This window comes from Somniosus microcephalus, chromosome 10 (assembly GCF_052327205.1).
Source record: "Somniosus microcephalus isolate GS21.2 chromosome 10, FLI_Smic_1.0, whole genome shotgun sequence".
Taxonomy (NCBI): domain Eukaryota; kingdom Metazoa; phylum Chordata; class Chondrichthyes; order Squaliformes; family Somniosidae; genus Somniosus; species Somniosus microcephalus.
This window is the reverse complement of record NC_140996.1, coordinates 160,595,767-160,609,288: the sequence shown is the minus strand read 5'-3', so window position 1 is coordinate 160,609,288 and position 13,522 is coordinate 160,595,767. Positions and strand designations below refer to the sequence as shown.

General features: G+C 48.4%; 1 protein-coding gene across 3 annotated transcripts in view; it reads left to right on the top strand.

The window, feature by feature from the left end:
- pdgfd (platelet derived growth factor d) overlaps positions 1 to 13,522 on the top strand; it is a 199,052-nt gene that overhangs the window by 102,263 nt on the left and 83,267 nt on the right. For 2 of the 3 annotated variants that reach the window (XM_085999059.1, XM_085999057.1), the window contains exon 2: positions 744 to 948. In XM_085999059.1, coding sequence (XP_085855185.1) covers positions 744 to 948 — 205 coding nt within the window. The remainder of the gene's footprint in view (positions 1 to 743; positions 949 to 13,522) is intronic. The other variant, XM_085999058.1, reaches the window with a different exon arrangement.

Here is a 13,522-nt window from a genome sequence, read left to right as displayed (position 1 = left end):
AATGTGATGGCAAGGTAATTGCCTCACCAATTATATACAGAATTATTAGAAACTGCAGCACAGAAGGAAACCATTTGTCTCATCATGCCTGTGCCAATAATGGCTGTTCAACTACAGCTGTCCACTCTAATGCCACTTCCCAGCCCTTGTCCTTGCCCCAAGTCTTTTTATATTCTTGCTTTTCAAATACTCATGCAATTCCCTTTTAAATTATATTACAGTCTGCCACTGCACATTTTCAAAGTTTACTAAAAAAAATCAATATAACTGAAAGATACATTGCATTGGTTATTGCTGTAGTAGGTACAGTATTTGCTATGCCACAAATTGTTTCAGGTATCTAACGTGGCAGAATTTCAGCTACATTTGCATAGTAGCCTACTCCTGGCCTGTTGGTATGGAGTAATTATTATACTTTCCATGATTCTTTATAGTTTAAATATAACCAGCACTTAACCCTTTCTAGTCTCCACAGGCCCACAATGTCTGTATGTTTGTAACCGAAGCCAGGCATCTGAGAGTAGCAGCTGAGGACAGTGTACATGATGTATCTGTACCTAAAAGGCACCGTTAAAGTTAATAGTCTTAACTGCTAAAGCTTTTTTTGAATGCAGCATTATTAACTGCAGAAAGTGTTAAAAGTTTGAAGATTTATCATTCACTGTTATGCTTGGTGCCTTTTTTGCATTGTTCTTCAATAATTAAACAGCCAACTAATTTGTACAAGTTGTGACTACTAACAGAGAGCAATCACCTCACAGCAATTTATCGGCAAGAAGATACAATCAATGTCGTGAATAATGGATTTGTACAGAGTCCACGATTTCCTCTCAACTATCCAAGGAGCATTTTATTGACGTGGAGGTTGCTGTCTCCTGAAAACACAAGGATACAGTTGGTATTCGATACTCGCTTTGGACTGGAGGAACCAGAAAATGATATTTGCAGGTAAGCAGAAAAATGGGTGAATTATCTGAAACTCTATTCCTATTAATGCTTTAGCTGCCTATTGCAATGTTTGTGCTGTGTTTAGCATTAAGATTATAACCTTGAATGATCTTTGGTCATCACGTGAAAAGTGCTGATGCCTATGGGTCAAATTGACTTGAGGACACTATGTACATGAATGGTGCAGCTGCAAATGTATTTACAGTGTCAAATAGCAGCAGCTGGTGAAGGGCTTGAGAATAAGAAGCAGAAATTCCAAACTGGCATGGCACAGGATGCTTGGCATTGATGCACTTTTTTGCAGCTGTTGATAGGAAAAGGAAGCTCTGAATTGTATCTTTTCCATGTTACATCTAACGCACTGAGTGCGAAGAGGCACAATGCTCCCTTCCCAGCAACATTGTTTCCTGGACAGCATTACATTTCACTCCCAGCAAGACCCCTTCCATATATTCATCCCAGCTATTCATTGTGTTTAAACGGATTTGTTTTATGTTTATTTGATTTCTCCCAAAAACCATAGCTAGCATCACATCAGAGTGAGTTGCTGACAACTGTGCAGGCATTTGTCAAGGAAAAACAATGGACATATGCTATCAAAGGTGAAAAAATTATAGAATAACAATAGTCATAAGAACATAAGAACATAAGAAATAGGAGCAGGAGTAGGCCAATCGGCCCCTCGAGCCTGCTCCGCCATTCAATAAGATCATGGCTGATCTGATCCTAACCGCCAATCTACTATCACAGAACCATCTCCTGAATCTAACAGAATTAGACACACGAAATAGGAGCAGGATCAGGCTACACGGCCCCTGGGCCCGCTCCGCTACCCACAGGGCCATGACCGATCCGAACCTAGACTCATGTCCAAATTCCTGCCCGCTCCCCGTAACCCTTAATTCCCTTTACTTCTAGGAAACTGTCTATTTCTGTTTTAAATTTATGTAATGATGTAGCTTCTACAGCTTTTTGGGGCAGCATATTCCATGGACCTACCACCCTCTGAGTGAAGTAGTTCCTCCTCATCTCAGTTTTGAAAGAGCAGCCCCTTATTCTAAGACTATGCCCCCTGGTTCTAGTTTCACCCATCATCGGGAACATCCTCCCCGCATCCACCCGATCCAACCCCTTCACAATCTTATATGTTTCAATAAGATCGCCTCTCATTCTTCTGAACTCCAATGAGTAGAGTCCCAATCTACTCAACCTCTCCTCATATGTCCATCCCCTCATCCCCGGGATAAACCGAGTGAACCTTCTTTGTACTGACTCGAGAGCAAGTATGTCTTTTCTTAAGTATGGACACCAAAACTGTATGCAGTATTCCAGGTGCGGTCTCACCAATACCTTGTACAACTGAAGCAATACCTCCCTATTTTTATATTCTATCCCCCTAGCAATGAAAGCCAACATTCCATTGGCCTTCTTAATCACTTGCTGCACCTGCATACTAACCTTTTGAGTTTCGTGCACCAGGACCCCCAGATCCCTTTGTACTTCAGTACTTTCCAGTTTCTTGCCATTAAGATAATAACTTGCTCTACGATTTTTCCTGCCAAAGTGCATAACCTCACACTTTCCAGTATTGTATTCCATCTGCCAAATCTCTGCCCACTTACTTAGCCTGTCTATGTCCCCTTGCAGGTTTTTTATGTCCTCCTCACTCACTACTTTCCCTCCCATCTTAGTATCATCTGCAAACTTTGATATGTTACACTCGGTCCCCTCCTCCAAATCGTTAATATCGATTGTAAAGAGTTGGGGACCCAGCACGGACCCCTGCGGAACACCACTAGTTACTGATTGCCAGTCTGAGAATGAACCATTTACCCCAACTCTCTGCCTTCTGTTAGATAGCCAATCCTCTATCCATGCCAGAATATTACCCCCAATCCCGTGATTTTTTATCTTAAGCAATAATCTTTTGTGTGGCACCTTGTCAAATGCCTTTTGGAAGTCTAAATACACTACGTCCACTGGTTCCCCTTTATCCACCCTATATGTTACTTCCTCAAAGAACTCCAGAAAATTTGTCAACATGACTTCCCCTTCATGTTTGCATGTCAGAATATACAAAATACAAGGTCATAGTCCTGAAATTGATCTGTGCATTAGGTTTTACTTTTGTACTTTCAATATTGTTACCTGTGACAGTTAATATTTACTGGCCAAAGCAAAATCTTATTGGCTGACAGTCTCAATCATTTCCAACCTGATGCTCCTCAGCTCAAGGGATAGGTGTGGAGAACAATTTTGCTTTCCAGCACATACGATGGAATTGCAGATATAGAACGGATATGGTTGTAGTTTGTTTAGTCCTTTTCAAATAACTTCAGTCCCAGTTTTTTCTCCAGCCCATCATAATCAATCACCTCTATATATCCCCCTTTAGGTAAGGTATTGGTGAATTAATCACTAATTCCTTGAAAATCACTTATGGAATATCTGTATTTGCCCACCCTACAGGAAGGACACACTAGTTATGAAATATCTAACCAGAAATAGTGTTGGAAGCAGAATCAATAATATCTTTTAAAATGGAAATGGATAAATATCTGAAAAAAGAAAAAAAATTATAATGATTCTGTGGAAAAGGGAATGGGACTAGGTGGATTGTTCCTTCAGAGAGCTGGCACAGGCATGGTGGGCTAAGTGGCCTCCTTCTGTGCTGTAAAATTATAAGATTATAGGATTCTGAACATCAATGGGCCCCAATATCCATGGGCAGAAATTTCCGCAGTTATGCTAGGATTACTCCCACCAGTGCCCTCCAGCACTGACCCCACTGGTGCTCGCAGGGTCAGCTGGAGGCTACCTAACTTGCACGGGGGCAGCTGGTAGAACTGAAAATCCAGCATCTGCCTGCCATTGGGTTGTGTGGGGGTGGGGGGAGCTCCCAAGCCCATTTCCCCTCCCTCCTCCCAAGACCACACTGAGTTCCCCTTTTGCTTCCTACAAAAGGGAATCATTTCAATAAAAAAAATCTACCTTTTGTCGGATGTCCAGGCCATTTCCCGGCCTGCCTACCCGCTCCAGTGGGGCCCACTCATGCCTTAACTCTCTTGGCATACCCAGTAATACTTTTAGTCGCTACTGAGCTGGGGAAATGGGACCTCCCAGCTCCCAGTTTTGTCCCCTTGATATCATAGGTCCTGTAAAGAGGTAGACAGAGGTTCTGCTCCTTTTAAGACCAACCAACATAGGTCCTGTAAAGAGGTAGACAGAGGTTCTGCTCCTTTTAAGACTGACCAACAAATTACAGAATTGGTAGGGTATCAGTGTAACTGCATCCCTGCCATTTTGCAATGGGTTGCTCTAGTCTCCCGCCAGAGTTACAGCGGGAGTTGGCAGAACCCGCAAGGAAATTCAGGACCCGATATGTTTAACATGGTTACCCCCAGGTAGGCTTCACATTCCCCAATGGTCAGAGAGGTATGCCTGGTTTGACAGATCCCTCTGAAGGACCAGGGTGCAGGAATCCCTTAGCCAGGAGACCCCAACCACAGCCCTACCCCTCCTTAGGATGATGGCCATGTTTCGGACAGGCAGAGTCTCTACCCCTAACAGGTCTTACAAGATATTTGGACACAAGGCTAAGATTGGTGTATCTGGGTCCTTCCAGCAGTTCTAGTGGACACACACTGAAGTTACAACAGGAACACACCGGAAGGCTTGGATTTTAAGGACCTTTACTCAAAGAGTTTGGAATAATCTATCAAGCTGGAGACAAAAGCATTGGGTTTATTCAAAATCAAATTTGATTCTATGATGGGAGATGTAATGCAGTAGATGTGCTGAATGGCCTCTTCTCATCCCTGACTTTTCCTATGTTATGAAAATATTTCAGAGGGGGGAACTGGGTGGTGAAGTGGCTTAAGCATTGGCCTTTCACCTTTGTTTCCTGGGTTCAAATCCAGCCCCGAGTGATGGGAAGAAAGTCTCTTCTGTCTCTGGCTGCAAGTGACCTATGTGAAATTAGTTTCAATCTCAGTCTCAATGTAGCTCCTAGTAAGCAAAGACCTACTGCACAAAACTGTCCCAAATTTGGCATTAATTAGATTCTCACTCAGAGAGGCCACAAAATGGTTGGTGTCAGAAATGGAAAAAATGCCATACTAGTACAATGGGGACAAGCCTTCTGAGGTTGGAACTGAGATGTAATTGGGGCACAAAAGAGCTTCACTCTACATTTCACTGCTATACGAGACATGGAATGCTGACGCAGGGTACCTTAAATTGGAACAAAACAACAACTTGCAAGTATTGCAAAGGAACCTGCAACAACTTCCACTGAAAGGAGGGTTGGTACCAATGTTCCCCGGAAGCTGCGGTTTGTTCAGCACTGCCTGTTTGTTTTAATGTGAGATCCTTTTAAATTTCTGTGCATGCGCGGTATTTACAATGGAAAAGCCGGTGGGCGGCCTGTGCGGGACCTTGCAGATTGTGCGCTGCTTAAAGGGAACATTGGTCAGTACCCAGAAGATAAAGTTTTAAGGTAATTGGCAAAAGAACCAGAGGGAAGATGAACAGAATTTTTTTTATGCAGTGAGTTATGATGATCTGAAATGCACTGCCTCAAAAGGTGGTGGAAGCAGATTCAATAGTAACTTTCAAAAGGGAAATAAATCTATACTTGAAAAGGAAACATTTGCAGAGCTATGGGGAAAGAGCAAGAAAGTGGAACTAACTGATTAGCTCTTTCAAAGAGCCGGCACAGGCACGATGGGCTGAATGGCCTCCTTCTGTGCTGAAAAATTCTATGATTTATATAGCACCATTAATATAGAAAACGTCCCATGGAGTCATAATCAAGAGAATGGATGCTGAGTCAAAGAAGGAGATATTAGGAGGGGTAACCAAAAGCTTAAAACATAGATACCAATCATTTTTGAATATACCTAATATTAGTGGCTGTAACTATCAGGTCATTAGCATGGTGAAAAGTACATAAGGCAGTTTTTCAAAGCTTCTCCAAGTATGTGTTCACATTGTGTCCCAAGAGTGTAGCTGAAACTACAGAGGTGAGAATCACGCCTCGTTAATTCTACTTTTTGAAAGGGTAATTAAAGAAAATGTGAACTATTTTACAGTGGCTGTATCTTTTGTTTCAGAGATTCATTTATTAATTGGCAATGAAGTAAAGAATAGTGGAAGCCAATTAAAAATGGTAGAGTAGAAATTACTGTCATTTATATTATTTGAATGCTTAATGCTCTCATCAAATTCTTCTCTCTGTTAGTTTAACGGATGTGTTAGCCTGATATGTTATTGCTTCCACTAAAATAGCAGAAAGAGGAGTACACGTGCGTAAAACATTTGTATGATAACACTGCATAAATTATTTATATGCTGCACGTTTTAAGCAAAAACATAGATGATTCCATCTTTAGTTGAACGGACCACCGGAGTGTTTTTCTTTGCTTATATTTATATGCAGCGAACTTATCAATGTATTCTCAGTATACATGGAGCAATTGGATATTTAAAATGAAAATTACGAAAAAGTGCACATCTTGCCACATCTATAGCAGGTGTGTGCTCTACTCAGCCTTTCAATAGTCAATCTAATTAACTTTACCTAAAGGGGGAATAATTGACTAAATTGCTTATGAAGTGCAATTTTGAGCCGTTTTAAATGTGAAACAAATTATCCTAATTATCATCGTAGATATTATTGCACCGGCTTTTGTTAAGTAGATCCTTCCAATCAAAAAGCACTCAGTATGGAGAGACTATTTCATGATGCTGACTCATAACTATTTTCTAACACTTGTTTTAATGTTACAGCAATGAGATGCAAATTTTGTTGCTTTCATCCATACTGTCAGTATTTTGACAGAAATTGGAAAAAAACCAAAATGCCACACTATAGTGAGACTAACTAGTTTGTATTCCCCTGAGTTTAGAAGGTTGAGGGGTGATCTAATCAAAATGATAAAAGGATTTGATAGAGTAGATGCAGAGAAACTACTGCCTCTGGTGGGGGAATCCAGAATAAGTGTGGGGGGGGGGGATGTTAAAATTTAGAGCCAGGCCATTTAGGAGTGAAATCAGGGAGCCCTTTTCCCACACAGAATTCCCTCCCCCAAAGGCTGTGGATGTGGGTAAATTTTTTATATTCACTCACGGGATGTGGACGTCACTGGCAAGGCCAGCATTTATTGCCCTCAAGAAGGTGGTGGTGAGCTGCCTTCCTAGGTTATTTTAGAGGCTAGTTAAGAGTCAACCACATTGCTGTGGGTCTGGGTCACATGTGGGACAGACCAGGTAAGGACGGCAGATTTCTTTCCCTAAACAACATTAGTGAATCAGATGGGTTTTTACAACAATCTGGTAGTTTCATGTCACCATTACTGATACTAGCTTTTTATTCCAGATTTATTTAATTAATTGAATTTAAATTCTCCAGCTGCCATGGTGGGATTTGAATTGATGTCATTTTCAGATCATTAGTCCAGGCCTCACTGGGATTACTAGCACCAGTAACATAACCACAATGCTACTGCTGAGATACAGATTAGCTATGATCTAATTGAATGATGTAACAGGCTCGAGGGGCTGAATGGCCTACTCCTGCTCCTATCTTCCTATGTTTTTCACAAAACCTATAATACAAAAGCTTATCTATCTAAAGAACACTGGGAAAATCATATCATATTGTTCTTTTTTTGTTAGTTTTGTGGCGACACGCCACCACTGGACATAATCCGCTCACGGCGGCACAGACAGTCTAAGCAGAAGCCCCCAGCCGGGGACCCTTTCCTCCAGCAACTTGTTTCCCGCAGGGACAGGCTGCCGGGAGCACTTCCTGTCTGGGAAGTATTTAAGTGGATGTGCGGGCTTTTCTAGTTCCTGTTTGCCATGTGGTCAGAATAAAGCAGTTGTGTTTTCAATAGCTCTGTCTCGACTCCCACGTTTGCCGCGGTATCTCAACACTGGTGACCCCGACGCTCAGGACGAATCCTAAGCTAGCATGGCGGATACAAACGTAGTCACGGTTAAATTACCTGACTTTTGGGAGAACCTCGCCGAAGCCTGGTTCGTTCAAGCTGAGTCCAGATTCCGGCTGAAAGGCATTACAGTCGACGCCACGAAGTACGACTACTTCGTCGCCTCGCTCACCTACGCTACAGTCCCCAAGGTTTGGGCAGCGCTGCAGAATCCACCAACGGAGGGCAAGTACGAGCATCTGAAGGCTGCGCTACTTTAAAAATTTCAAACGTCCTCTTACCAGCGCCACTGCCAACTCCTGGACCTCCCCGGCCTTGGTGACGCTTCACCATCAGACCTGCTTTCCCACATGCTGTCCCTCTCCGACGACAAAAATCCCGGCGCCCTTTTTCGCACGCTTTTCATTCGGCAGCTCCCCGCCAGCATCCGCCTGCTCCTTGTGGAGTCTGACTCCACGGACCTGAATGAGATAGCCGAAAAGGCCGACCGGCTGCTCTCTGCACAGGCCGCTCGCGACGTCGCGCCCAACCTCACGGCAACGACCACGCGGTCTTCCCGGGCCGCTAGGCCCGACCGCCCTACCACTCCGGGTCACTGCTACTACCACACCCGTTTTGGCGCTAGGGCTCAACGCTGCACGCCACCGTGTTCCTTCAAACCCCCCCCCGCACCGGCCCCCGCGATGGCCGCGGGGCAGAAGGAGCCCCTACTGTACGTCACTGACGACAGAACCAACCGCCGATTTCTGTGCGACACAGGGGCCCAGCACAGCATCACCCACGCCTCCGCCCTCGAGATCCAACGCGGCACACGGGGTATCACACTGGCTGCAGCCAACGGCTCTGAAATCCGCACATATGGCACCCGCATGGTCACACTCGACCTCGCGGGCCACCGCTACCGCTGGGAGTTCCTGACAGCCAAGGTCCTCTGCCCACTCATTGGCGCTGACTTCCTACGCGCCCACGGCCTCCTTGTCGACATTCCGAGGCACCGCCTCGTCGACATCAACACTATGGCCCCCATCCCCGGCGCCTTTACCCCGGCCCGTTCGGCCGGCCCGACGACCTACTGCCTCGCCAGAGCCACGGACGACTACTCGGCACTCCTAGCTGAGTTTCCCGCCCTCACTAACCCGACCTTTTCGGCCAAAGCCGCCAAGCACGGTGTGGAACACTATATCCCCACCACCGGCCCCCCAGTTTCTGCCCACGCCCGCAGACTCAACCCGGCCAAGCTGGAAATCGCGCGGGCCGAGTTTACCAACATGGAACAACTCGGCATCATCCGCCGCTCCAGCAGCCCTTGGGCCTCACCCCTCCACATCGCCCCCAAGCCCGGCGGAGGCTGGCACCCTTGCGGGGACTACCGCCGCCTCAACGACGCCACCACCGCCGATCGGTACCCGGTGCCACACATCCAGGACTTCTCGGCCCGACTGGCCGGACGAACCGTCTTTTCCAAAGTCGACCTGGTGCGCGGTTACCACCAAGTCCCCGTACACCCCGCGGACATCCCCAAAACGGCCGTCATCACCCCATTCGGCCTGTTCGAGTTCCTGAGGATGCCCTTCGGCCTCAAGAATGCAGCACAGGCTTTCCAGCGCCTTATGGACTCAGTCCTCCGGGACCTGAACTTCCTATTCGTCTATCTAGACGACATTCTCGTAGCCAGCTCCTCCAAACAGGAACACCTCGAACACCTTCGCATCCTGTTCGGGCGCCTAGCCCAACACGGGCTCATCCTCAGCCCGGCGAAGTGCCAATTCGGCCTAACCGAGATCGATTTTCTCGGTCACCACATCACCCCTGCTGGGGCCGTCCCCCTGCCCAACAAGGTGCAGGCCGTCCAGCAATTCCCCCGCCCCACAACCATCAAGGGCCTCCAGGAGTTCCTCGGGATGGTGAACTTCTACAACAGGTTCATCCCCAGAGCCGCAGCCCTTATGAAGCCCCTATACGACTCCCTCCGAGGAAAATCCGGCAAGATGGACGTAGCCTGGACCACTGACACGGCAGCCGCCTTCGACGCTACCAAAAACGCGCTCGCCGACGCCACTCTGCTCGTGCACCCGAGGGCCGATGCCCGGGTCGCGCTCACCACCGACGCCTCCGACCACGCGGTCGGGGCCGTGTTCGAGCAGTGGGTCAATGGCGCGTGGCAGCCACTTGCCTTCTACAGCCGCCAACTGCGCCCCCCGGAGGTCAAATACTCCACTTTCGACCGCGAGCTTCTCGCACTCCACCTGTCGGTCCGCCATTTCAGGTTCCTCCTGGAAGGCCGCCCCTTCACCGCGTATGTGGACTACAAGCCACTCACATACGCGATGGCCAAGCACACCGAACCCTGGTCCGCTAGGCAGCAACGCCAGCTCGCGACCGTCTCCGAGTTTACTACGGACATTCAGCACGTCTCCGGTAGAGACAACGTGGTCGCCGACTGCCTTTCCCGTCCCGCCGTCTGTGCGAATCACCTCGCGGTCGACTACGCACAACTAGCAGCGGCCCAGCTCACGGACCCAGACCTCCTCTCGGCGGCTACCAGCCTGCCAGGGCTACGCCTAGCCAAGGTCGCGCACGGGCCCAAAGCCACGGCAGTCACGTGCGACGTCTCACTCGGCCAACCCAGGCCGGTCGTCCCTGAGACCTGGCGCCGCCGCGTCTTCGACGCGCTCCACGGGCTCTCTCACCCGGGTTCCCGCGCATCCGTCAAACTCCTCTCCAAGCGCTTCATCTGGCGCGGCCTTAGCAGAGATGTTCGGACTTGGGCCACCTCCTGCCTCGCCTGCCAACGGGCTAAGGTACAGCTGCACACCAAAGCACCCCTGGGAGACTTCGAGGTACCCAGCCGCCGCTTCGACCACGTACACGTCGACATCGTCGGTCCCCTGCCGCCATCGCAAGGCCAAACTTATCTCCTCACGATGGTCGACCGCTACACACGCTGGCCTGAGGCAGTGCCGCTGACCTCCACCACCACAGCCGACATCGCCAGGGCGTTCGTTAACACCTGGGTTGCGAGGTTCGGCGTACCGGCCGACATAACCTCCTACAGAGGCGCCCAGTTCACCTCCGAACTCTGGACGGCCACAGCACGCAACCTCGGGGTGACGCTCCACCGCACCACGGCGTACCACCCGCAGGCCAACGGACTTTGTGAACGCTTCCACAGGTCACTCAAGGCCTCACTCCGCGCCGGCCTGCAGGACAGTACCTGGACTGACCGCCTACCGTGGGTGCTACTCGGCCTACGCACCGCGGTCAAGGAAGACCTCCGGTCCTCGGCAGCGGAGTTAGTCTACGGACAACCGCTGCGCATCCCAGGCGAATTCCTTCCGGAGCCTACCAAGTCTTGGTCGGCCGAACAGCAGCGGCTCGACTCTTTCTCTTCCACTCAGCAGTTCGCCCCACTTCCGGTCAACCGACACGGCGAACTCGCACCTCACGTCCCGCCAAATTTACAGCAGGCGCGCTTCGTCTTTGTGCGACACGACGCGCACCGCGGGCCCCTGCGACCCCCGTACGACGGTCCGTACGAGGTACTACAAACCGGGGACAAGGTATTCAAGCTGCGACTCGGCGACAGGGTCGAGACAGTCTCCATCGACCGGCTCAAACCAGCACACACAGAAACAGGGGAACTGGTCCCCGTGGCCCAGCCTCCAGCCAGAGGCCGTCCCCCCGGCAAGCCAGCACAGCCGGCGGCGAACCGCCCGACCCAACCAACCAGACCGGCGACCACTCAGAGCCGCTGCGGCAGAACCATTAGACCACCATCACGACTCATCCACTCCTCCTAAGCGGATTCTGGGGGGAGCTCTGTGGCGACACGCCACCACTGGACATAATCCGCTCACGGCGGCACAGACAGTCTAATCAGAAGCCCCCAGCCGGGGGCCCTTTCCTCCAGCAACTTGTTTCCCACAGGGACAGGCTGCCGGGAGCACTTCCTGTCTGGGAAGTATTTAAGTGGATGTGCGGGCTTTTCTAGTTCCTGTTTGCCATGTGGTCAGAATAAAGCAGTTGTGTTTTCAATAGCTCTGTCTCGACTCCCACGTTTGCCGCGGTATCTCAACAGTTTAAGAGTTAGCACTGTAAACAGGCACAAAAGTCTACTTTTAACATTATCTAAGGTGAAGCCCAAATCATTGAAAGTGTAATGATAAGCTTGAAAAGTAATTACCAATGTTTTATCTTTTCTCAAATGGAATTTTGGCTGACTTCAATAGGCCTCATTTCCTGTTTAACTAAAGAACGAGAGTCAACCTGATTGCCCTTTGCAGCATATTCATTAAGTTGTCTACAATTGCCAATAAATATAACTTCCTGCTATTGATGCCTGCCAGAAAGCAACACAAGAAATGAACTGAAGAAAATCAGGTACTTTGGCATCTTAAGAATAGTGTGCCTGGAAATGACTTTAGCAAATGAAAATGCACTCAATGTTGCCATATCAGAATACTGCAAGTCCTTATTGTTGCATTTTATCCTCATATATATATTTTAAAAATGAAATATATGATTATAGGGGGAGAAAATACAGGAACATTCAATTACACCCACCTAATTCTTTGATGTTATATTGATGGCAATGTGTGACCTTGTCATACAGAAGAGGAGGACCAGACAAGTAATGCAGGAGTCCCCTAAATGCACCTCGCTCTCCAACCAGTATTCGGTTCTGAATACTGGTGAAGGGGATGGTTCCTCTGGGGAGTATATCCAGGGCCAAGTCTGCGGCACCACGGGTGGCTCAGCTGTACAAGGGGTGGGGGGGGGAGGAAAAATAGTGGGAAAGCAACAGTGGTAGGTGATTTGACAGTTAGGGGAGCAGACAGGCATTTCTGTGGCCGTAGACGTGACTCCAGGATGGTATGTTGCCTCCCTGGTGCCAGGGTCAAGGATGTCACCGAGCAGCTGCAGAACATTCTGAGGCGGGAGGGTGAACAGCCAGAGGTCATGGTCCATATCGGTACCAACGACATAGGTAGAAAGAGGGATGAGGTCCTGCAGGCAGATTTCAGGGAGCTAGGAAAGAGATTAAAAAGCAGGACCTCAAAGGTAGTAATCTCCATATTACTCCCAGTGCCATGCGCAAGTGAGTATAGAAATAGGAGAATAGCCCAGATGAATGCGTGGCTGGAGAGTCATAGATTCATAGTCATAGAGTTATATAGCACAGAAAGAGGCCCTTTGGCCCATCGTGTCTGCACCGGCCATCAAGCACTATTTATTCTAATCCCATTTTCCAGCACTTGGTCCGTAGCCTTGTATGCTATGAGGTTTCAAGTGCTCATCTAAATGCTTCTTGAATGTTGTGAGGGTTCCTACCTCTACCACCCTTTCAGGCAGTGAGTTCCAGATTCCAACCACCCTCTGGGTGAAAAAGATTTTCCTCAAATCTCCTCTAAACCTCCTGCCCCTTGAAACTATGTCCCCTGGTTATTGACCCCTCTACTAAGGGGAAATGTTCCTTTCTATCTACCCTATCTATGCCCCTCATAATTTTGTATACCTCAATCAGGTCCCCCCTCAGCCTTGTCTGCTCTAAGGAAAACAACCCCAGCCTGTCCAGTCTCTCTTCATAGCTGAAATGCTCCAGCCCAGGTAACATCCTGGTG